At 37.0% G+C, this 26,681-nt stretch overlaps 1 protein-coding gene and 1 long non-coding RNA gene across 5 annotated transcripts; both read left to right on the forward strand.

Annotated features, from left to right (window-relative positions):
- The first annotated feature begins 410 nt into the window (after positions 1 to 410).
- On the forward strand, positions 411 to 26,327 carry LOC109046619. 3 transcript variants are annotated; one of them, XM_042723734.1, is made up of 8 exons: positions 411 to 795; positions 7,942 to 7,968; positions 8,083 to 8,391; positions 8,758 to 8,813; positions 13,815 to 13,875; positions 14,101 to 14,355; positions 25,665 to 25,917; positions 26,144 to 26,327. In XM_042723734.1, the coding sequence occupies exons 2-7, from the start codon at positions 7,950 to 7,952 to the stop codon at positions 25,799 to 25,801; spliced, it is 837 nt and encodes a 278-aa protein (XP_042579668.1). In that variant the 5' UTR covers positions 411 to 795; positions 7,942 to 7,949; the 3' UTR covers positions 25,802 to 25,917; positions 26,144 to 26,327. The 3 variants fall into 3 exon arrangements, with proteins under 3 accessions (XP_042579668.1, XP_042579665.1, XP_042579667.1); XM_042723731.1 differs by lacking the exon at positions 411 to 795 and adding an exon at positions 5,854 to 6,073; XM_042723733.1 differs by lacking the exon at positions 411 to 795 and adding an exon at positions 5,854 to 6,073 and having other exon boundaries at positions 14,164 to 14,355.
- LOC109084502 lies at positions 21,149 to 21,809 on the forward strand. 2 transcript variants are annotated; one of them, XR_006154821.1, is made up of 3 exons: positions 21,149 to 21,188; positions 21,541 to 21,648; positions 21,768 to 21,809. It is a non-coding gene; the product is annotated as an uncharacterized LOC109084502 (long non-coding RNA). The 2 variants fall into 2 exon arrangements; XR_006154820.1 differs by lacking the exon at positions 21,768 to 21,809 and having other exon boundaries at positions 21,541 to 21,758.
- Positions 26,328 to 26,681: the final 354 nt, after the last annotated feature.

Consider the following 26,681-nt stretch of genomic DNA (forward strand, 5'->3'; position numbering starts at 1 on the left):
TTCAAATGATAATTTTGCTAAAATTTTTGCTTGGACATGTTAAACATATCTAATCAATTTGGGTAATACAATTTCATTTTAATTTTGCAACTTATAAAGCATTAAAATGTTTTTAATTTACATATTAAAATTAGAGTAATTTTAGTGTGAAAATGGCAAATGTAAATTATATCGGCTAACTGAATTTTCATTTTAATTTTGCACTAAATGTTGCACGTATGGGAAAATGTAAATTTAAATACAGAAATACATTGCCATTTTACAGTACATTTGCGTTGTCATTTTGCATATTATATTTCAAAATGAATTTTGTTACCCATATGCTTCCCATATGCTTTGGATGATTTAGCTGATCATGCTGCCCTTCTTAATCGTCTAAAGGGTGAAGTTGGCATTGGGGTATGGCACTGGATTGGTTCTCATCATACCTCTCCGATAGATCAGATCTTTCGTGTCCGCGGGTTGAAGCGACCCCAGTAACGTGATATTTAGCCCCTAGAATGCAAATTTTACTGGAGGACCCCTCTCAAAACACACTTGGGCTAGTTTTGGACTAGTTTTGAGTAACAAATGGGTGGGTTTTATTGCGAAAACCTGGCAACCCTGGGGACTTTCGCCGAAACAGACTGCTGAGGCAGCTCAAATGAGGAGGTTTAAATTTAATCTTGGTGCTGTGCAGTATCTCATAGCTGCATGCTTGGGACTCGAGAGAAAGCGAAAGTGAAAGGATTCAGGGGTTGTTCAGTTCATCTGTTTCAGAGAACAGCAGGCAGCAGATCTTAAGAAAAAAAAAAGGTAAGTAAAGCCTATGACAATATAGCCTAGACAAAATATAAGTTAACCGAAGTCTATAAGGTAACATTTAGGCCTACATATTTTCATTGGCCTTGCCTTTTTTTTCATAAAGACGACGTGCTTCTCTACAATGCATGTGATTCAATGCAAAAATAAACGTTAATGGAAAGCTTGTTTCTATGATTTGTGTGATAACACTGTCTATCAACGTATAGGCTATATATGTCACCGATTCACAAAACCTGTCAGATTTAGCCTGCTAGTTCGGACTGAATTATTACGAGCGACTCATTCGTTTACCATTACCATTTGACCCGGTGGTCAATAGAAATACGGTTCCAACATTAAAGCGAAATGTGCAAGTGATTGAACAGAAAAGTGAAGGCTTCGGTTCGTCAAGTGAATTTCGGAAACAATAGGTGTTTTCGAATTGAAGCGGCGCTGCGCAGACCGATCGGTGTATGACAACGCACGTCCTGATTTAGCTGAATTAGATGTGTTCCTTTGTCAACATATTTTGTTGATCCTGGAACAACATTCTAATCCAAAAATGTAGTCTTAACCATATCCCTACACCTAATCCTAAATTTAACCATGAGTAATCCCTAAAATCTGAGGAAATTATAGATGAATGACACTGATGTACAAGCACCAAACACTGATTGTAAGACTAAATTCACAAAAACCATAAATTGGTTCTTCAAATCAGATTGGTTAATCACAATGTTGTTCCAAGGTCAACAAAGATGTTGATCCAGGAACATGACGCACTTGGTAAATTCAGCTTCTGCGTATGAGAACAAAGTAGCTACAGCTTAGTCGAACATACCGCGCTGCTTACTGGGTGTCATATCAGTAGTGTCTCTACTTTACTGCAAAATTTAGCAAGGGTTTAAACTTTACCCTTCTTTAACTTCAACTGTTCAAATTAACCATTGCAATAAGTAGAGAAGCACTTATATGTACATAAGTGCAATTAACATTTGTATTTAGTCATTAAATTAAATTAAACTAATTTACATTAGTGATGGAATAATAGTGAATAGTGAATTGACAGTCTGGAATCATTCTGCTTTGTCATTTTGTGGCTTATGTTCCTGTTTAGGAGAGAAAATGGAGGTAACATCAATCAACAGTAAGTGCTGTTAAAATAATTGTTATTTTCCTTAATGCTCAAAATGCCAATAATATGTTATAAAAGATATTAATTTTTGTGTGAGTCCTCATTTTTCTCTTTTTCCAACAAAGATGAGTTTCAGATAGCTTTCTCTGAAGAATCTCAATCAGATTCCACCATTCGGTGTCACCTGTCTCCTAAAACCAGTGCTGTCGATATGGAGATCAGATGGTTTAAGGAAACAGACTGTGTGTGTTTCTATAAGAACAGACGGTTGATAGAGGGGGAGAGTTATGAAGGCATAATGAGTCTATGCACTGAGGAGCTGGAGAGAGGAATTGTGTCCTTACAGCTGCAGGATGTCAGAGAATCACATGTTGGTGATTACTTGTGTCAGGTCACCAGTGAAGACAGGACAGCAGAGATAACAATCAGGAAATGTGAGTGTTTCATATACTGTAGATTCATTCTACACCAGCTCTAACCTCTTGTCGGAATGAACTGAAATCCAGAGGATTGTTAAGTGTTTGATCAGAGTGTAATCAGTAAACTGAGAAATGAGACCTCTTGTATTGATCTAATCTATTTTTAATCCAATCCCACCAATCTCACAAAAATATGTATATTGAAGAGTGCCAAGTTTCATTCCCACAATTTCCTGAGTCTCATTTTAACTGGTTAAACTTTTGCATATTTTTTCATACTCTTAACTGTTTAACATAATACTGTTAACTGTTTTTACATAACTGTTTTACTGTGATTTCACTGTGATTCATACAATATGTTTCCTAACAGCATCAAAGAGCAATGATGAAGTGCCTCAACAAACAACCAAACAATGGTTTATAAAGGTAATAGAAAATAAAACCGTTTACTAACCAACAGCTTACTTAAAATACAGCATGAATTTATGAAACAAATGTAAATAACTGAAAGTATATTTTGTAGGTCTCTCAGCTCCAATAATATATAAGTAATCATTTAAAGGGATAGTTTACCCCAAAATGAAAATTCTGTCATTAATTACTCACCCATATGTCATTCCAAATCCATAAAACCTTCATCTTTGGAACACAATTAAGATATTTTTGATGTAATCCAAGAGCTTTCTGACCCTGCATATACAGCAATGTACAGTAGTTACCATGTTCAAGACCAAGAAGTGTAGTATAGACATCGATAAAATAGTTCATGTGACATCAGTGGTTCAACTGTAATTTTATGAAGCTACGAAAATACTTTTTTGTGTGCAAAGAAAACAAAAATACAAATTTATACAACAATTTCTTCTATTCTGTGTCATTCTCTGCCATGCGTTCACGACAGCACCACAACACATGCGTGTGCATTTCTCTGCTTACAAACAAGTGCAGCGCATCTGAGTTCTATGTCAGAATGCCGGCTCCTGCGTAAGAAGCACCACACGCATGTGTTGTGGTTCTCTCTTGAATATACAAAGACTGACACGGAAGAGGGTATATGTTGAATAAAGTCATTATTTTTGTTTTCTTTGCACATAAATAGTATTCTCGTAGCATCATAAAATTACAGTTGAACCACTGATGTGACATGGACAATTTTATCAATGTCCTTACTACACTTCTGGCCCTTGAACGTGTCACTTGCATTGCTGTCGTTGCAGGGTCAGAAAGCTCTCAGATTTCAGCAAAAATATATTAATTTGCGTTCTAAAGATGAATGAAGGTCTTACGGGTTTGGAAAGACATGAGTGTGAGTAATTAAAGACAGAATTTTCATTTTTGGGTAAACTGTCCTTTTAGGTTATTATTAAGGAGGTCATATGATGCGATTTCAATTTTTCCTTTCTCTTTGGAGTGTTACAAGCTCTTGGTGAATAAAGAAGATCTGTAAAGTTGCAAAGACTAAAGTCTCAAATCCAAAGAGATGTTCTTTATAAAAGTTCAAAGTTAACCACTCCTACCTAAAACGTCTCGTTTTAACACACCCCCACATGTCTACATCACTGTGTGGTAAGATTTGCATAACGCCGCCCAAATGTTCATGCAAAGAAAGAAGGGGTAACTTTTATTCTCGCTGTTGCCACCGGCGTCATGTTGTGGAGACGCTGTGTTTAGTTGTGAAAGTGAAGCTACTTTGTTTGGCCTTCCATAAGAGGACACTACTAGAAATCAGTGGTTAAGTTGTATTTACAACACTGTTCCAGAACAGTTCAACCCAAATATTTAGAAGTGTGCTGCGCATTTTGCGGAGGAAAAGGACTGTTTCCTCTGAGAGTAGCCTACAATGCCGGTGTCTGTTTCTATAAAGTGGGGCAAATCTAACTTTGCAAGGACAGTCTGGTGCTTCTGACACACAGTCTGTAAGTACGTTTACATATGTAACATTAAAGGATTTGCCACTGATGATTCAAACGCTAGTTTTTTTGAGCAGTGTAGAGTAACTGTTCGAGCTTGTTGTTTGTCCTTTCTCCGATCACATATGCAGATGTTTATGCAGCACGATACGCATTGCAACACGTAAAAAGACAGTATTAGTCATTATAATCAGTAATTATGTCCCCACTGGATGCAAAAAATGCCTTGTTTGTAATGGGTTTTATTGGTTTTGTCTCATCACTCCGGTGTCCTGACATTTTATCCTACCCGTCAGGCACACACGGCATCACAGTGTTTAGGGGCGTAACATTTCCATCACACGCTTAAGGTATTCAGCCAATCACAACGCACTGGATAGCTGGCCAGTCAGAGCACACCTCGCTTTTCAGAACGATAAACTTTTTAAAAATCGACACGTTTCAGCAAGGCATGGCATAGAGGAGAAACAATAATGTACATTATGTGGAAAATAAGTTTTTTTTTTTAACCTCAAACCACATAAACACATTGCATTACACCAAAAACACAAAATAATGCTCTTTTTAGCAACGTCATATGACACCTTTAAGCTTCCATTTGTCTTTTTTTTTTTATTATTTCCATTTTTTAATAAAAAAGCAAACTCATTATCTGTAAGTTGAACATTGTTGCTGTCTAATTTCACCTACTTGCTAAACTGTCAAAACATTTGCAGTCACAGCTTGTCACTAGGACAGTAGTACCCTTAAAAGGGCAACTTTGTACTTTATCTGTCTCTAAAAGATGCATATTAGTAGAATAATGTATTCTTAAGATACTACAATGGACATTTTATGGGTAAATAAGGTGCAAAAATGTCACATGGGCAGTACCCTTAAAGGGACAAGTCATTGTACCACTCATTTTAGCACCTTTTTTCCAGTTGGATCATCAAACCAAACCAGTGGAATTTTTAAAACATTTTTTTTTTTGCTCCTCTATACACAATATACACATATATGAGCTGAATCATGTTATATAAATGAAAACAAAAGCTGGGTACAATAGGGGCCAATGGTGTATATTTGTTCTGACACTGTTAACAGGTTTTAAGCATAATTATAAAATTTAGTAAATGATTATAAAAAATATTGAATTTATAATCAAATGGTGGTGAAACTCTCTTGATTGTCCATTGTTTCTGAACTGCCTGAATATATATTTTATATGATATTTCAGGAATTTCATGAAAGGTTGATGGACAATATTCTTCTCTCAATGTTCTCAATGTTCTTCTCAACAGAGCGATAAAACATGGACTGATGAGGAGAGAATAAAAATGGCAAATTCTGCTTTATTGGCAGGTGAGTTCTGTTAGAATGCTTAAAGTACATTAAATTTAAACACAGAGAACTTGATTTATTCAATACAGAATAAATAAATGTGGTTATCTTTATATATATATATATATATATATATATATATATATATATATATATATATATATATATATATATATATATATATATATATATATATATGTATGTATATATGAACATTTATAAAGAATTTAATATGCTTGATTTCATAAAGTTTTCAATAGGCTAGAAAAAACAGCTCCACCAAAGGAAGATCTTCAGGGCGTTATTGCTACAGTTCCGCAGACAGACATAAACGTTGAGGAGAACCAGGAAGAGGCTGAGGAGGAAAAACACACAACAGGTTCATAAAGGAAGACATATGAATGACAGCATGGGTTTCCCAGAAAATGTGATGGAAACCAGTACCTGTAAACTGGAGGAACAGAAAACACATCTGGGCGATCAACAGCCGGGGTTTTCAAGTGGTAGGTGTTTGTCACATTTATGGTTTGTCAGATTTGTTTGGTATGGTTTGATACATTTAGATGAATCATATTGTTATATATTCTAAAGTTAATCTGCACTTGAACATACATATTTTTCAGATTTTTTGCGTTCTCCCAAAATTTTTGTATTCCCTCGCAAAACTTTGGGTTCCCTTGAGAAACTTTGCGTTCCCGTGCAAGGATTTTTTTTTTTGTATTATAGTTTTTTGTTTTGAATTGTATAGCAAGTTGTGTTTGGGTTATCTCTTAATGTTTGTTTTGCTGCTTGTAGTGGTTCATACAGCTCCATAAGTTCACAATGGAGCGGTTCATAGAGTTTGGTTTTGAACTTGGACGAAAAAGTCAGTGCATGCTTATTAAGGCACGCTTTTGGGACATTCTAAAACGTTTAATGTAAAACACTGGATGACTAAATTCAGTACACACCTTATTAATAAAGCAAACAGAGAAGCAAAATATAGCCCAGAATATGAATGTAACACGGTAAATTGCACTTTAAGCGTAGGCTATCCCTCATAGAAAAAAAAAACAGCTAAATTAATGGACTAAGACAGTGGTATAAAAAAGGCCGAATTCGGTATACAGTTTATTAATAAATTATAGGCCTACATGAAAGCAGGTAAGCCCAGAAGAACAGAAGCATTTTCTTCCGATAAAGAAAAGTTTTTATTTTAAACTTGGACTCAAGTTCAAATACAGTCAGCCTTGCGTATAGTTTAAGGCACGGTTTTGGGACATTTTAAAACATTTAATGTGGCTTAATATACTATAAAATGACATTGGAGACCCAATTCAGGATTAGGAATAATAAATACTATTAATAGTAATAACAATTGTAATATTAATAACCTTATTAATAGCATTACTATCAGTAAAGCAGATGGCCATAATACAGTGTTTCTCCCCCATTTAAAACGTTGGAAAACTTGCACTCTCATGCCTTGGTCAAATACCCACACTTGCGGTCTTTGCACTTGATCACTTGACTACTTATATGACGCATTTCCTGTATTTGGCCCAAGCGTTCAAGTGAGGATGAAGACCACAAGTGTGTGTACAACTTTTCATTACCTGATGGGACACACTTCAATTTCTGGTGCTTCTAATTAAGTGATAAAAAGCAGTTGCAAATGATGTACAAAATAAATATAGGCTACTCACCTTTGCACCAATAAAACGTGTTGTACTTTGTTTTAATACCATATTATATGTAATATCTAATTATTATTAATATTTAACTTACATTGGAAAGTTTTCTGTGACCTCTCGCGATCTTGGCAAAAATATTTATTTCCACAGCATGAGGGGATACACTAAGGCCTTGAATACTGCTGTGGAGCGGTATTCGAGATATTGTGGATTTAGTGTGTGTTAAGGGGGCACTGCGCTTTGGCGTTTTTAAGATCTGGACAGTCTTGCGCACTTACTTCCTGTCACGCACCTGCACACTTGCATTCTCAGACTTGCACACTCAGACACTTGCGCTTCCGCTAATTACTTGCAGTCTTTATTTTTGTATTTTGTTCTATTTTTTGATAACTTTTTGTTTGAATCTCTCAACATTTTACAACAGTAGTCAGGTAGTGTCACAAGTCACTTGTAATCTCCACTTGCACTCTCCACTACCTGCGACATCACTTGCAATCGACACAAATCCACTCATGCGTGTTGCCAATGGAGACAAGACGCTGTGGCAGTGATGATTAAAACTAATTTAGCACTATAACATACAGGGTCCTGCAAGAAAAAGACAAGACCCGCAAATCCACGGCCACAGAACAGTAACAAACACTTAATATGGCTTAATCATTCTGCTTTGTCATTCTGTGCTTTATGTTCCTGTTTAGGAGACAAAATGGGGGCTCAAATCAACAGTAAGTGCTGTTAAAATAAATGTCATTTTTCTTCATACTCAGAATGCCATTGATATGATATAAAAGATAATAATGATTTGTGCGAGTCCACATTTTTCTCTTTTTCCAACACAGATGAAATTAAGATAGCTTTCCCTGAAGAATTTCAATCAGATTCCACCATTCAGTGTCACCTGTCTCCTAAAACCAGTGCTGTCGATATGGAGATCAGATGGTTTAAGGAAACAGACTGTGTGTGTTTCTATAAGAACAGACGGTTGATAGAGGGGGAGAGTTATGAAGGCATAATGAGTCTATGCACTGAGGAGCTGGAGAGAGGAATTGTGTCCTTACAGCTGAAGGATGTCAGAGAATCACATGTTGGTGATTACCTGTGTCAGGTCACCAGTGGAGACAGGACAGAGGAGATAACAATAAGGAAATGTGAGTGTTTGATATAATGTAACTTCACGAGCTCTATCCTCTTGTCAGAATGAACTGAAATCTAGAGGATTGTTAAATGTTTGATCAGAGTGTAATCAGTCAACTGAGAAATGAGACCTCCTGTATTGATCTAATCTATTTTTAATCCAATCCCACCAATCTTACAAAAATATGTGTAGTAAAGAGTGCCAAGTTTCATTCCCACAATTTCCTGATTGTCAGTATAGAGTCTCATTTTAACTGGTTAAACTTTGCACATTTTTTCACATTACTCTTAACTGTTTAACATATTACTGTTAACTGTTTTTACATATTCACTGTTTTACTGTGATTTCACTGTGATTCATACAATATGTTTCCTAACAGCATCAAAGAGCAATGATGAAGTGCCTCAACAAACAACCAAACAATGGTTTATAAAGGTAATAGAAAATAAAACCGTTTACTAACCAACAGCTTACTTAAAATACAGCATGAATTTATGAAACAAATGTAAATAACTGAAAGTATATTTTGTAGGTCTCTCAGCTCCAATAATATTTAAGTAATCATTTAAAGGGATAGTTTACCCCAAAATGAAAATTCTGTCATTAATTACTCACCCTTATGTCATTCCAAATCCATAAAACCTTCATACATCTTTGGAACACAATTAAGATATTTTTGATGTAATCCAAGAGCTTTCTGACCCTGCATATACAGCAATGTACAGTAGTTACCATGTTCAAGACCAAGAAGTGTAGTATAGACATCGATAAAATAGTCCATGTGACATCAGTGGTTCAACTGTAATTTTATGAAGCTACGAAAATACTTTTTTGTGTGCAAAGAAAACAAAAATACAAATTTATACAACAATTTCTTCTCTTCTGTGTCATTCTCTGCCATGCGTTCACGACAGCACCACAACACATGCGTGTGCATTTCTCTGCTTACAAACAAGTGCAGCGCATCTGAGTTCTATGTCAGAATGCCGGCTCCTGCATCAGCAGCACCACACGCATGCATCGTGGTACTCTCTTGAACATACAAAGACTGACACGGAAGAGAAGAATTGTTGAATAAAGTCATTATTTTTGTTTTCTTTGCACATAAAAAGTATTCTCGTAGCATCATAAAATTACAGTTGAACCACTGATGTGACATGGACAATTTTATTGATGTCCTTACTACACTTCTGGCCCTTGAACGTGTCACTTGCATTGCTGTCTTTGCAGGGTCAGAAAGCTCTCAGATTTCAGCAAAAATATATTAATTTGTGTTCTAAAGATGAACGAAGATTTTACGGGTTTGGAAAGACATGAGTGTGAGTAATTAAAGACAGAATTTTCATTTTTGGGTAAACTGTCCTTTTAAGTTATTATTAAAGGGGTCAAAGTTAAAGGGGATTTCAATTTTTCCTTTCTCTTTGGAGTGTTACAAGCTCTTGGTGAATAAAGAAGATCTGTAAAGTTGCAAAGACTAAAGTCTCAAATCCAAAGAGATATTCTTTATAAAAGTTAAAAGTTAACCACTCCTACCTAAAACGTCTCGTTCTAACACACCCCCACATGTCTACATCACTGTGTGGTAAGATTTGCATAACGCCGCCCCCAAATGTTCATGCAAAGAAAGAAGGGGTAACTTTTTTATTCTCGTTGTTGCCACCGGCGTCATGTTGTGGAGACGCTGTGTTTAGTTGTGAAAGTGAAGCTACTTTGTTTGGCCTTCCAAAAGAGGACACGACTTGAAATCAGTGGTTAAGTTGTATTTACAACACTGTTCCAGAACAGTTCAACCCAAATATTCAGAAGTGTGCTGCGCATTTTGCGGAGGAAAAGGACTGTTTCCTCTGAGAATAGCCTACAATGCCGGTGTCTGTTTCTATAAAGTGGGGCAAATCTAACTTTGCAAGGACAGTCTGGTGCTTCTGACACACAGTCTGTAAGTACGTTTACATATGTAACATTAAAGGATTTGCCACTGATGATTCAAACGCTAGTTTTTTTTGAGCAGTGTAGAGTAACTGTTCGAGCTTGTTGTTTGTCCTTTCTCCGATCACATATGCAGATGTTTATGCAGCACGATACGCATTGCAACACGTAAAAAGACAGTATTAGTCATTATAATCAGTAATTATGTCCCCACTGGATGCAAAAAAATGCCTTGTTTGTAATGGGTTTTATTGGTTTTGTCTCATCACTCCGGTGTCCTGACATTTTATCCTACCCGTCAGGCACACACGGCATCACAGTGTTTAGGGGCGTAACATTTCCATCACACGCTTGAGGTATTCAGCCAATCACAACGCACTGGATAGCTGGCCAGTCAGAGCACACCTCGCTTTTCAGAACGATAAACTTTTTAAAAATCGACACGTTTCAGAAGGGCATGGCATAGAGGAGAAACAATAATGTACATTATGTGGAAAATACGTGTTTTTTTTTAACCTCAAACCACATAAACACATTGCATTACACCAAAAACACAAAATAATGCTCTTTTTAGCAACCTCATATGACACCTTTAAGCTTCCATTTGTCTTTTTTTTAATCATTTGCATTTTTTAATAAAAAAGCAAACTCATTATCTGTAAGTTGAACATTGTTGCTGTCTAATTTCACCTACTTGCTAAACTGTCAAAACATTTGCAGTCACAGCTTGTCACTAGGACAGTAGTACCCTTAAAAGGGCAACTTTGTACTTTATCTGTCTCTAAAAGATGCATATAAGTATGGAATTACATTTGCTTCTATAAAAATGAACGTAACTTTATAAAACTGAACGCAACTTTTTCAGAAACTATGAAAAATATGCCATTACAAAAGAAGAAAAACACAATGAAAATGAAAAAAATTAACTCAGTCGCACAAATTTAACAGGCTCTTCAAATATGCTTCATTCTTTGTTAATGTATTTCAAAGATTCGTTTTCGGTAATCGTGGATTCTGAATGCATTGCCACAGATTTCGCTTATGCTTCACATCTTTTCGTTTGGTGTTTTGACACCAACTTCTCGTGGGGGCGGGTTTAACAGTGTTCTACTCTGATTGGATAGTGAGCTTTTGATGGACAGGTGCTCTCTGACCGGGAAGTACAGATGCCACTCAGTGGCGCGCATATTGGAAAGCTCTCGCAGTGATTTGTATTACTAAATATGTAAATAATATTTGGCCTTCGATCGTCTTAGTCTGTAAAGATGAGCTCTTGTCCTTCAAGGCAGCTTGAAGTAAGCTTGTGTTACTGAATGACAATAATAACCCGCAACAAAATGTTGCACACTGTAACATGAAAAACTTGTATCTATGTTATTGGTTACTTCAGTAACACAAGTTTACTTCAAGCTGCCTTGAAGGACAAGCGGAGGAGGAAGATGATGCCGCTCCGTGCCTCTCCTGAGAGCTCATCTTTACAGATATTATTTACATATTTAGTAATACAAGGCACGACGTATTGCATACAAATCACCGCGAGAGCTTTTTTTTCTTTTTCTTTTTTTATTAATGCAGAGAACAAAAACATACAAAAGTATAAACATACATCACATAATATCAACCACAAAAAAAAAAATAAATAAAAAACAATAAAGAATAAAATAGAACTAAAGAAAAAGAGGGCCAAAATCTAAACAAAATTACACAAGGAGATCAAAGGCGGTGCAAATTCTAACAGTCCTTATAGTTTTCTTATTAGTATAATACTGAGATTACATTCAAATAGTTTTCCATTTCTTTTAGGAAAACAGAGAAGACAGGTTTACAGTTGGAGAATTTTGCATTGTGAATGTGAAATTTGTTTAGGAAAAAATTTAAATTAATAACAAAACTGATATTTTTGTTTGTGGGGTCAGAGTCATAATACCCAAATATAATGTTTTTCATATGTACTGAGAAGCCTGGCAAAATCTTACTTGACAAACACACCAATATCATCCCAAAGTTTCTGAGTGTAGTGACATGACCAAAATAAGTGTACAGTTTCTTCAGAACTCGAACAAAAAGAGCTTGTAAAATCAATGTCAGATTCAAATCTTTGTATAAACTTCTTTACAGTGTAGAACCTGTGTATGAGCTTAAAATACATTTCTTTCACTTTGTCTGTGAAAAAGAATTTTTGCGGTAGAGACCAGATTTAATTACCGCGAGAGCTTTCCAATATGCGCGCCACTGAGTGGCGTCTGTACTACTATGGGATTATTATCCTGCCATGATTCAAAACTGAAAATAAAGTTCTGAAAGGTTGAAACTAAGTGTTCGAAAGCTCAAAATCTTACAAAAAAAGTTTTGCAAGATCGAAAAATATGATTTGCAAGCTTGCAAAATGTAAAAAAAAAAATACAAATATCTCTGCAAACATTATGTTGTTTTTGAGATTTCCTTCTTCAGGACTGCAACATTTTTTTTTACGATGTTGCGCAAAGAATTTTTCAGATTTTCAAATTTGTCAGTGTTCTCCCACTGTATTAGTTTGTTTTCCAGGTTTGAAACCTTGTAAATGGTGATCTGAAAACTGGAATGCGAATGTGTGAAAAAAAGTTTTGAAACTCTGAAAGCATGAAAACAGAGTTTTGCAGGCTTGCAAAGTGGTAAAAAAAATAAAATCTCTGCAAACATAATTTTGTTTTTGAGTTTTCCTTCTTCAGAAGTGCAACACTCTTTTTTACGGTGTTGTGCAATCATTTTTTCAGAGTTTCGAATATGTCACTGTTCTCCCAGTGTATAGTTTGTTTTCCAGATTTGAAACCTTGTAAATAGTGATCTGAAAACTGGTGTGCGAATAGGTGAAAAAAAGTTTTGAAACTCTGAAAACTGAGGTTCGAAAGGGTGAAACTTATTACATTACATTACATTTGCACTCCTATTGCAGACTATTTTTTCAGAGCCGAGTGTTACAACACCCACTTTGCGGAGATACGCCCACACAGTTGCGAGTTTGCGACTCACGTGATTTGTGGCAGCGTTGTCACACAGCTCCGCTCTGAAAAACAAGCCTCTCAGACTGAGCGAAAATGAAGCTTCGCAAACTCGCAACTTAAAAAAAAGCCTGGAGGGAGGGCCTTCTGCTCTTGGCCAATGCTTTGTTGTCTGCTGACGTACAGTCCAATCACAAGTCGTATTTACTGGAAGGTGGGATTGACCGACTGCTCCGCCAATGATGAAAGCGCACAGGATACGCAAACAGAGGAGGATGCACGGATCTCTGGCCACAAGGCGGTCCCGTCTAGAGCTGCAAGAAGAAACGCGTCCATGGCTGGATAGCGTCCGGTCCGGTCCAAAAATAAGGCTACCGACTTGTCGCGGGAATTCACTATACAATTGCCAGTAGCCACTGAGTTTACCACTGATAGGCCGGCGGTGCATCAATATACACACACACCTCACGCAGCGAATGAAAGGTTGATATACAATATTCTTTGCTCAATGTTCTCAATGTTATTCTTTCAGAGAGCCAGAACATGGACTAATGAGGAGAGAATAAAAATGGCAAATTCTGCTTTATTGGCAGGTGAGTTCAGTTAGAATGCTTAAAGTAAATGAAGTTTGAACACAGAGAACTTGATTTATTCAATACAGAATAAAATAAATGTGGTTATCTTTTATATATATATATATATATATATATATATATATATATATATATATATATATAGATATATATATATATATATATATATATATATATATATATATGAACATTTATTAAGAACTGCATATGCTTGATTTCATATAGTTTTCAATAAGCTAGAAAAAACAGATGCACCAAAGGAAGATCTTCAGGGCGTTATTGCTACAGTTCCGCAGACAGACATAAACGTTGAGGAGAACCAGGAAGAGGCTGAGGAGAAAAACACACAACAGGTTCATAAAGGAAGACATATGAATGACAGCATGGGTTTCCCAGAAAATGTGATGGAAACCAGTACCTGTAAACTGGAGGAGGAACAGAAAACACATCTGGGCGATCAACAGCCGGGGTTTTCAAGTGGTAGGTGTTTGTCACATTTATGGTTTGTCAGATTTGTTTGGTATGGTTTGATACATTTAGATGAATCATTTTGTTATATATTCTAAAGTTAATCTGCACTTGAACATACATATTTTTCAGATTTTTTCAGACAAACACTTCCTGTTTACTTTACAGCTTGTAGTGGTTCATACAGCTCCATAAGTTCACAATGGAGCGGTTCATAGAGTTTGGTTTTGAACTTGGACGAAAAAGTCAGTGCATGCTTATTAAGGCACGCTTTTGGGACATTCTAAAACGTTTAATGTAAAACACTGGATGACTAAATTCAGTACACACCTTATTAATAAAGCAAACAGAGAAGCAAAATATAGCCCAGAATATGAATGTAACACGGTAAATTGCACTTTAAGCGTAGGCTATCCCTCATAGAAAAAAAAAACAGCTAAATTAATGGACTAAGACAGTGGTATAAAAAGGCCGAATTCGGTATACAGTTTATTAATAAATTATAGGCCTACATGAAAGCAGGTAAGCCCAGAAGAACAGAAGCATTTTCTTCCGATAAAGAAAAGTTTTATTTTAAACTTGGACTCAAGTTCAAATACAGTCAGCCTTGCGTATAGTTTAAGGCACGGTTTTGGGACATTTTAAAACATTTAATGTGGCTTAATATACTATAAAATGACATTGGAGACCCAATTCAGGATTAGGAATAATAAATACTATTAATACTAATAACAATTGTAATATTAACTAGATAAAAAAGTTCGTCAAGACAAACTTTAAGTTGGCTTGAGATAGCCTGAACAGAAAGTTTGAAAAGTTTAGAAAGTTTGAAAAGTTTGAAAAGTTTAAGAAGTTTAATAAAGCAAGTGACTAACATGTCATTAGCATGATAAGCAAAGTTACTAGCATGTTTCTAGCATGAAAAGCTAGTTACTAGCATGTTGCTAGCATAATTAGCAAGTTACTAGCATGTCACTAGCATGTTTCTAGCATGATTAGCAAGTGACTAGCAAGTGACTAGCATGTTTTAGCATGATTAGTGAGTGACTAGCATGTCGCTAGCATGTTTTTAGCATGATTAGCGAGTGACTAGCATGTCGCTAGCATGTTTTAAGCATGATTAGCAAGTGACTAGCATGATTAGCAAGTGACAAGCATGTCACTAGCATGTTTTTAGCATGATTAGCGGGTGACTAGCATGTCGCTAGCATGTTTCTAGCATGATTAGCAAGTGACTAGCATTTCACTAGCATGATTAGCAAGTTACTAGCATGTCGTTAGCATGTTTCTAGCATGATTAGCAAGTTGCTAGCATGTTTTTAACATGATTAGCAAGTGACTAGCATGTCACTAGCATGTTTTTAGCATGTTTAACAAGTGACTAGCATGTCGACTAGCATGTTTTTAGCATGATTAGCAAGTGACTAGCATGTCACTAGCATGATTAGCAAGTTACTAGCATGTCGTTAGCATGTTTCTAGCATGATTAGCAAGTGACTAGCATGATTAGCAAGTTACTAGCATGTCGCTAGTATGTTTCTAGCATGATTAGCAAGTGACTAGCATGTCACTAGCATGTTTTTAGCATGATTAGCGAGTTACTAGCATGTCGCTAGCATGTTTTTAGCATGATTAGCAAGTGACTAGCATGATTAGCAAGTTACTAGCATGTCGCTAGCATGTTTCTAGCATGATTAGCAAGTGACTAGCATGTCACTAGCATGTTTCTAGCATGATTAGCAAGTGACTAGCATTTCACTAGCATGTTTTAGCATGATTAGCGCATGACTAGCATGATTAGCAAGTTACTAGCATGTCGCTAGCATGTTTCTAGCATGATTAGCAAGTGACTAGCATGTCACTAGCATGTTTTTAGCATGATTAGCGAGTGACTAGCATGTCGCTAGCATGCTTTTAGCATGATTAGCAAGTGACTAGCATGATTAGCAAGTTACTAGCATGTCGCTAGCATGTTTTTTAGCATGATTAGCAAGTGACTAGCATGTCACTAGCATTTTTTTTAGCATGATTAGCAAGTGACTAGCATGTCACTAGCATGTTTTTGGCATGATTAGCGATTGACTATCATGTCGCTAGCATGTTTTTAGCATGATTAGCGAGTGACTAGCATGATTAGCGAGTGACTAGCATGTCGCTAGCATGTTTCTAGCATGATTAACGAGTGACTAGCATGTCGCTAGCATGTTTCTAGCAAGATTAGCAAGTGACTAGCATGTCGCTAACATGTTTTTAGCATTATTAGCAAATGACTAGCATGTTTTTAGCATGATTGGCGAGTGACTAGCATGTCGCTAGCATGTTTCTAGCATGATTAGCGAGTGACTAGAATGTCGCTAGCATGATTAGCAAGTTACTAGCATGTCGCTAACGTGTTTCTAGCATGATTAGCATTTTTCTAGCATGATTAGCATGTTACTAGCATGTCGCTAGCATTATTATCAAGTTACTAGCATGTTTCTAGCATGATTAGCAAGTTAATAGCATGTCGTTAGCATGTTCTAGCATGATTAGCATGTTACTAGCATGTTCCTAGCATGATTACCAAGTGACTAGCATGTCGCTAGCATGATTAAGATAGATAGATAGATAGATAGATAGAAATAGTCAGATGATAGATAGATAGATAGATAGATAGATAGATAGATAGATAGATAGATAGAGTTAGATGACAGATAGAAAGATAGATAGATTAGAAATATTAGATAGATGAGTTTGAATGAGTTTAAATGGATTAGAAATAGTACATAGAAGCGAAGCTTGATTGAGTCTAATTGGCTTCAGTTTGTTTAGATTTGAATTTTGACAGTTGGAGCTTGGCTCATCTGAACATTCCGTCAATGAAAGTCTATGGGATTTTTATGAGTTTTAATGTTCATTATTATGAAAATTGTACGTCCAATCAGTCTAAAAAGATATAGCAACTAACTTCAGATAAGTTTGAAGAGCTGGGCTGAGTTTGGAGTCTGTAGAGTTAAAGCTCTAGGAGGAGTTAGAGTTGATAATTTAGTCTCAGAAGAATAATAATAACTAGATAAAAAAGTTCGTCAAGACAAACTTTAAGTTGGCTTGAGAAAGCTTGAACAGAAAGTTTGAAAAGTTTAGAAAGTTTGAAAAGTTTAAGAAGTTTAATAAAGCAAGTGAGTAGCATGTCATTAGCATGATTAGCAAAGTTACTAGCATGTTTCTAGCATGATAAGCTAGTTACTAGCATGATTAGCGAGTGATTAGCATGTCACTAGCATGTTTTTAGCATGATTAGCAAGTGACTAGCATGTCACTAGCATTTTTTTTGCATGATTAGCCAGTTACTAGCATGTCGCTAGCATGGTTTTTAGCATGATTAGCGAGTGACTAGCATGTCGCTAGCATGTTTCTAGCATGATTAGCCAGTGACAGGCATGTCACTAGCATGATTAGCAAGTTACTAGCATGTTGCTAGCATGTTTCTAGCATGATTAGCAAGTGACTAGCATGTCACTAGCATGATTAGCGAGTGACTAGCATGTCGCTAGCATGTTTCTAGAATGATTAGCAAGTGACTAGCATGTTTTTAGCATGATTAGCGAGTGACTAGCATGTCGCTAGCATGTTTTTAACATGATTAGCGAGTGACTAGCATGTCGCTAGCATGTTTCTAGCATGATTAGCAAGTGACTAGCATGTCACTAGCATGATTAGCGAGTGACTAGCATGTCACTAGCATGTTTTAACATGATTAGCGAGTGACTAGCATGTCGCTAGCATGTTTCTAGCATGATTAGCAAGTGACTAGCATGTCAGTAGCATGATTAGCAAGTTACTAGCATGTCGCTAGCATGTTTTTAGCATGATTAGCAAGTGACTAGCATGTCGCTAGCATGTTTCTAGCATGATTAGCAAGTTACTAGCATGTCACTAGCATGTTTTTAGCATGATTAGCGAGTGACTAGCATGTCGCTAGCATGTTTCTAGCATGATTAGCAAGTTACTAGCATGTCGCTAGCATGTTTTTAGCATGATTAGCAAGTGACTAGCATGTTTTTAGCATGATTAGTGAGTGACTAGCATGTCGCTAGCATGTTTCTAGCATGATTAGCATGTTACTAGCATGTCACTAGCATGTTTCTAGCATGATTAACAAGTGACTAGCATGTCTCTAGCATGTTTCTTTTATGATAAGCGAGTGACTAGCATGTTTCTAGCATGATTAGCCAATGACTAGCATGTCATTCTAACATGTTTTTTGCATGATTAGCATGTTACTAGCAGGTCGCTAGCATGTTTCTAGCATGATTAGCAAATTACTAGGATGTCACTAGCATAATTAGCAAGTGACTAGCATGATTAGCAAGTTACTAGCATGTCACTAGCATGTTTCTAGCATGATTAGCATGTTACTAGCATGTCGCTAGCATGATTAACAAGTTACTAGCATGTTTCTAGCATTATTAGCATGTTGCTAGGATAGATAGATAGATAGATAGATAGATAGATAGATAGATAGATAGAAATAGCCAGACGATCGATAGATAGATAGATAGATAGAAATAGTCAGAAGATAGATAGATAGATTAGATAGATAGATAGATAGATAGATAGATAGATAGATAGATAGATAGATAGATAGATAGATAGATAGATAGATAGAAACAGTCAGATGATAGATAGATAGATAGATAGATAGATAGATAGATAGATAGATAGATAGATAGATAGATAGATAGATAGATAGATAGATAGAAGCAGTCAGATGATAGATAGATAGATAGATAGATAGATAGAAGCAGTCAGATGATAGATATATAGATAGATAGATAGATAGATAGATAGATAGATAGATAGATAGATAGATAGATAGAAACAGTCAGATGATAGATAGATAGATAGATAGATAGATAGATAGATAGATAGATAGATAGATAGAAATAGTCAGACGATAGATAGATAGATAGATAGATAGATAGATAGATAGATAGATAGATAGATAGATAGATAGATAGATAGATAGATAGATAGAAGCAGTCAGATGATAGATATAGATAGATAGATAGATAGATAGATAGATAGATAGATAGATAGATAGATAGATAGATAGATAGATAGATAGAAACAGTCAGATGATAGATAGATAGATAGATAGATAGATACGTCTGAATAAGTTTGAAAGGGTTAGTAATAGTACAAAGAAGGCATGTCTGATTGAGTGTAATGGGCTTCAGTGTGTTTAGATTTGAATTTTTGACAGTTGGAGTTTACGGAATGTTCTGGGGCCTCATTTATAAAGTGTGCTTACGCACAAAACGGGGCTGGAAACGTACGTACGCCAGTTCCCACGCAAAGGTTGTGATCTATAAAAAACAAACTTGACGGGAGAATGTGCGCACCTTTAAGCAAACTTTGAGCCGTGCGTACGCACATTCTGGAGACAAAGGGAATTGGCGACACCGATGGTGAGGTCGTGAACTGAAGTTAGATTGTAGAAAATAAATGTGAGAAGAACGATTTATAAGAATGAATGACATTTAATTTTCACTCCATTTCATACGTTATATCCACATTATCATGAAGATTAAATCCAACAGTGTTATTTGTGCCGATTGTTTTAGGCTATATACATCTAGTAAAATCCAAACGTAATTCAAAATGTATTAAAAGTAAAATAAAATAATAATCAGCGCTGCCTTACAGTCACATTGTCCACAACGGGAGCACAGGAGGACATGGCGCGATACATGTGATAGCCTACAGAATAGCATGAAATACCCTTTTATTAGAGAACTGCAGAACACAGTGTAAAAAAGAAATATATTTTCCTTAATGTACATAGCCTATATCATAAAATGTCAAAGTCTGCAAATACAGTCATGAAGCACAATCGCTACTCATCATCGGTCCTAACTATTACGGTGTTCATTACAAAACCGTCAAGAAGCATGTGTTCACTATAACATTTTCTTCTTAAATTTTCGCCCACAAATTAATTAAGTGATTTTGTCAAGGTGTTAACGATCAGTCTATTTGCTAGAAACATATAAATTCTCCGGTGACCCGGGTATGTAATGCTTCATGATGGCACTCCTGGCACTGTTGGAGGATTACGCTAATGGCAGAATAAGGAGAGAACGAGTTTTCAGGGACCATGATGATTTCCTGGCCCATGATGATGACTGGCTAATAAGCCGATTTAGATTCCCTAGAGCTGTGCTCTTGGATCTATGTGCTGAATTGGGTCCAGTATTAGAGAGGGCAACACGCCGGAACCATGCCATCCCAGTCCAAATACAAGTCCTCACCACTCTGGGGTTCTTGGCAACCGGCTGTTTCCAGCGGGAATTGGCAGACAGGTAAATTAATAATATAAAAAAAACTATAAGTAATCCTCAAATTTGTCTCTAAGACCTTTTTGTATATGAAATAATTCTATTGGAATCTATCATCTCACCCTATAGGTCTGGTATATCACAGCCGTCCCTGAGTGCCATAATATCTGTCGTTTTAAATGGTATACTTAATATGGTTAGTCGATACATCAGGTTCCCCTACACTGTGCGAGAACAGGCCGAAATTAAAACGCAATTTGCAGCAATGTCTGGTTTCCCAAATGTAATCGGCGCAATTGACTGCACTCATGTTGCTATAAGGGCACCATCTGAAAATGAATTTGCTTATGTTAATAGAAAGCATGTGCATTCTATTAATGTGCAAATCATATGTGACTCCAACATGACCCTCACAAACATTGTGGCACGCTGGCCTGGTTCAACACATGATTCCTTTATCTTGACACATAGCAGTGTAGGGGAACAGACTAAATGCAGGCGCAGTACGTGATGGCTGGCTTCTTGGTGAGTTTAACAATATTAAAAAAAGTAGAGAAACCGTAACAATTGTTTTTAATATAATTATAACCTGCAGGCGACAGTGGCTACCCCCTGAGACGCTGGCTCCTCACCCCATTTTTAAACCCGCAGAGCGCAGAGGAAACTCATTATAACGAGGTCCACTCTCGTGCCCGCGCAGTTGTGGAGCGTGCCATCGGCATCCTGAAATGCAGATGGCGTGCTCTGGATGCCTCGGGTGGCAGACTTTTATACCATCCAGCAAAAGTGTGCCAAGATTGTCAGGGCGTGTGGTGTTTTGCACAATATAGCACTGAGAAACGGTATTCCTCTCCCTCCTGCTCTCCCTCTACCCCAGCATTACGACCCCGAGCCACAGCCCCCTGGCCGACAAGAGGGATATCAACGAGGTGCAAGAATCCGTGAGGATGTCATGCGGCGTTTGTAAAGAAAGACAAAACTCAAGGTTCATGTTTTAACTGCATCTTTTAATGATTGTGCAATTTCTTGCATCACTTCTCTCATCTGCCGTAGCTCATCTGCAACCCCGTTGACAGCGTTTATTGTCTCTCGCTGTAACTGCAGGACTGCGTCAGTGAGTACCCGACCACTTTTGGACGTGCCAGAACGCAGAAGGGGCACTGCTTTGAGCCGGACGCTGTGCATCTGCATCTGAGAACCCCTCACCCTGAACCTCCTGTTCATTTACAGCTTCAGACTCCGGAAGGACTGGAGGACAAACAATTGGCAACATTTATCCATTTATCACCCCACACACTCAAATGTACAGCGTTAATGATTAAAAATCGGTTTAACCTTGCTCCTCTGTGGTTTCAGTCACGTCAGTGTCTCCCTCCTTTTCCGACACAATACCACACACGCTGACCTCCCCAATTATAGCCGCGATTTTGCTGTCCACTGATGTGAGATCAGCTGTACATGGGCCCCCACCAATTGCAGCCACGCTCTGGCGGTGGGAGGACAGTTTTCTCTTTGCCTCCACCTTGAATGAATGAGAATCTTTATTTCACATATTTTGCATACTGTAAGCACATGTAAATAAAACTTTTTGAAAATCAATATTGCTATTTATATAGGTATATAGCCTAATAAAACACAAATGTAATATGTTGGTAAAAAAAAAATTTGTATACCTTCAGGTCGGACCATTTTTTCTTTAATTCTGCAACTGTCCGTTCTGTCCCACTGACACAATTGACGGCAGAAGCAATACTTTGCCACTCGCACTGCTTCTTTTTATTAGTGACCCCACTGCTGTGGCCACCAATAACACAGTTTTCCGAGCCTCCACCTCCCCTACAAGTGTTTCAATCTCAGTATCTGAGAAATTACGTTTTTTTTCCTCTTTTCTCACCTGTCGCCATTATTAAAATTAGGCTAACAGAAATGCACGTTTTCACTTTCTTGGATTAATTAATTGGCGGGTCGCATCATGCCAGTTTTCCAGGTATATATGGGATTCCACTCTCATTTACATGCTGATCAGCAATCATGAGGTGATTTGCATTGACTATTTATGGTTAAAAATGGGCGTGTACAGGGCGGGATATGAGGCTGGTTCACGTACGCACATCTGCGGGTGATCTGTGATTTATAAAGGGAACATTGCTTACAGGTGTGCGTACGCACGGTTTTATAAATCGGAATATTTTTTGGCGTACGCCATTTTTGGCTTTTGGGCGCACGTAAACTTTTAGTAAAGATCCTACGCATAGTTTTATAAATGAGACCCCAGATGAGCAGAGGCTTTTCAATGTAAGTCTATGGGATTTTTATGATTTTTAATCTTCATTTTTATGAAAACCGTAAGTCCAATCAGTCTAAAAAGATATAGCAACTCGAGTCAGATCAGTCTGAAGAGCTGGGCTGAGTTTGGAGTCTGTAGAGTTAAAGCTCTAGGAGGAGTAGCAGTCAGAAATTTAGTCTCAGAAGAATAATAATAATAATAAGTTTAAATAGTAGATCAGTAAGTTGGCTTTCTCAAGCCAACTTAATAAGTTTAAATAGTAGATCAGTAAGTTGGCTTTCTCAAGCCAACTTAATAACCTTATTAATAGCATTACTATAGTAAAGCAGATAGCCATAATGCAACGTTTCTCCCCCATTTAAAACGTTGGAAAACTTGCACTCTCATGCCTTGGTCAAATACCCACACTTGCGGTCTTTGCACTTGATCACTTGACTACTTATATGACGTATTTCCTGTATTTGGCCCAAGTGTTCAAGTGAGGATGAAGACCACAGGTGTGTGTACAACTTTTCATTACCTGATGGGACACACTTTAATGTTTGGCGCGTCTAATTAAGTGATAAAAAGCAGTTGCAAATGATGTACAAAATAAATATAGGCTACTCACCTTTGCGCCAACAAAACGTGTAGTACTTTGTTTTAATACCATATTATATGTAATATCTAATTATTATTAATATTTAACTTACATTGGAAAGTTTTCTGTGACCTCTCGCGATCTTGGCAAAATATTTATTTCCACAGCATGAGGGGATACACTAAGGCCTTGAATACTGCTGTGGAGCGGTATTCGAGATATTGTGGATTTAGTGTGTGTTTAAGGGGGCACTGCGCTTTGGCGTTTTTAAGATCTGGACAGTCTTGCGCACTTACTTCCTGTCACGCACCTGCACACTTGCATTCTCAGACTTGCACACTCAGACACTTGCGCTTCCGCTAATTACTTGCAGTCTTTTTTATTTTGTATTTTGTTCTATTTATTGATTACTTTTTGTTTGAATCTCTCAACATTTTACAACAGTAGTCAGGTAGTGTCACAAGTCACTTGTAATCTCCACTTGCACTCTCCACTACCTGCGACATCACTTGCAATCGACACAAATCCACTCATGCGTGTTGCCAATGGAGACAAGACGCTGTGGCAGTGATGATTAAAACTAATTTAGCACTATAACATACAGGGTCCTGCAAGAAAAAGACAAGACCCGCAAATCCACGGCCACAGAACAGTAACAAACACTTAATATGGCTTAATGTGTTAAAATAGGCCTACATTAAGTGTAATTAAAAGATCAAATTATATATTTAGTAGCCTATATTTTTTATAAAATATAACATTTTCTTATATTATGCCACATTAAGCGCGTTTTCTATGGGGAAGAAAACGATTATCATGCAATTCAGCTCATATGGGCTCATCTGCTTGCATGTACACAGAATATATTTTTCTATAGCATATTTGGTATTTTTTTTTTAATCACCGTCTTCATTAAGCCGCGTTTTCTTTATGGGAGGAAAACACTTCTGTTCTTCTGGGCTTACCTGCTTTCATATATAATTTATTAATAAACTGTATACTGAATCGATTCTGCCTTTTTATACCACTGTCTTAGTCCATTAATTAAGCGTTTTCTTTCTATGAGGTATACACTTAAAGTGCAATTTACTGTGTTACGTTCATACTCTGGACTATTCTGCTTGTCTGTATGCTTTTATTAATAAGGTGTGTGCTGAATTTAGTCATCCAGTGTTTTACATTAAGCGTTTCAGAATGTAGTGGTTTTTATGTCCCAAAACCGTGCCTTAAAGGGTTAATTCACCCAAATATGAAAATTCTGTCATTAATTACTCACCCTCATGTCGTTTCAAACCCGTAAGACCTTCGTTCATCTTCGGAATCGATGGAATCTGGAGCTGTCTGACCCTGCACGGACAGCAATGCAACTGAAATGTTCCCAAGTCCAGAAACGTAGCAAGGAGATCTGTAAAACAATCCACGTGACATCAGTGGCTCATCCGCAATTATACGAAGCTACGAGAATACTTTTTGTGAGCAAAAAAAAAAAAAAAAAAGAGACTTTCGTCACGCCTATACACTGTTTCCATTCAGATCAAATCACAACAACGTAGGAAACAGTTGCGGCATGACGTGGCTGAGATATTCTACAAAATGGCACAAGGGTGATGCAGTGGAGATAAATTGTTGAATAATGTTGTTATTTTTTTTTCTTTTGCGCACAAAATGTATTCTCATAGCTTCGTATAATTGCGGATGAACCACTGATGTCACAGGTTTCGACAGGTTTGAACCAACATAAGGGTGAGTAATTAATGTCAGAATTTTCATACTTGGGTGAACTAACCCTTTAATAAGCATGCACTGACAATATCGTCCAAGTTCAAAACCAAACTCTATGAACCTCTCTATTGTCAACTTAAGGAGCAGTATTAACCACTACAAGCTGTAAAGTAAACAGGAAGTGTTTGTCTGAACTCAACTGGTTTTGCGAGAGAACGCTAATATCTTTGCAAGAGAACTTAAAAGTTTTGCGAGGGAACGCAAAGTTTCTCGAAGGAACGCAAAAGTTTTGCGAGAGAACGCAAAAAAAATCTGAAAAATATTTTTCCTCCCACCCCAAATTTTTTAGGGGCTCCGTAGTATTGAGCAGATTAGCCATGATCAAGAATTTCATATGCTTGATTTCATATAGTTTTCAATAAGCTAGAAAATACAGATGCACCAAAGGAAGATCTTCAGGGTGTCAATGCTACAGTTCCGCAGACAGACATAAACGTTGAGGAGAACCAGGAAGAGGCTGAGGAGAAAAAACACACAACAGGTTCATAAAGGAAGACATATGAATGACAGCATGGGTTTCCCAGAAAATGTGATGGAAACCAGTACCTGTAAACTGGAGGAACAGAAAACACATCTGGGTGATCAACAACCAGGATTTTCAAGTGGTAGTTGTTTGTCACATTTATAGTTTGTTAGGATACATTTGAATGAAATATTTTTTGTATATTCCAAAGTTCATCTGCACTTGAACATACATATTCTCATGAAGATAGTGGATGGAGCAGATCAGCCATGATCAAGAATTTCATATGCTTGATTTCATATAGCCTTCAATAGGCTAGAAAATACAGATTGCACCAAAGGAAGATCTTCAGGGTGTCAATGCTACAGTTCCGCAGACAGACATAAACGTTGAGGAGAACCGGGAAGAGGCTGAGGAGAAAAACACACAACAGGTTCATAAAGGAAGACATATGAATGACAGCATGGGTTTCCCAGAAAATGTGATGGAAACCAGTACCTGTAAACTGGAGGAACAGAAAACACATCTGGGTGATCAACAACCAGGTTTTTCAAGTGGTAGGTTGTTTGTCACATTTATAGTTTTGTCAGGATACATTTAGATGAATCATTTTTTTGTATACTCCAAAATTAATCTGCACTTGAACATACATATTCATGACTGTAGAAAAAATAGAATGATACAAACCTATTAGTGATATCTTTTGACATAGGTTATCTTTTAGACAGGGATTCAGGTAAGATTTATCTAGAGCATCCATTTGTCAAAGACCGTTCACCACTCTTCTGAGTGAAAGAAAGGGGCGGTGAATATTAAGACGTTTTTAGAGATGAGGTCTGCACTGTGCATTTAGAGTAGATGACATACAGCGTTGCAATGTATCAAACTTTCTAGAATTTATTAACA

Source organism: Cyprinus carpio, chromosome B5, assembly GCF_018340385.1.
Source record: "Cyprinus carpio isolate SPL01 chromosome B5, ASM1834038v1, whole genome shotgun sequence".
Taxonomy (NCBI): Eukaryota; Metazoa; Chordata; class Actinopteri; order Cypriniformes; family Cyprinidae; genus Cyprinus; species Cyprinus carpio.

Bases quoted from the DNA above. Each gene is read 5' to 3' on its own strand.
- LOC109046619 (XM_042723731.1), top strand. From the start codon at position 5,968: ATGAATGACAGCATGGGTTTCCCAGAAAATGTGATGGAAACCAGTACC. The intron at 7,969-8,082 runs GTAAGTGCTGTT...TTTCCAACACAG, and splicing joins AATGGGGGCTCAAATCAACA to ATGAAATTAAGATAGCTTTC. The intron at 14,356-25,664 runs GTAGGTGTTTGT...GATTTCATATAG, and splicing joins ACAGCCGGGGTTTTCAAGTG to TTTTCAATAAGCTAGAAAAT.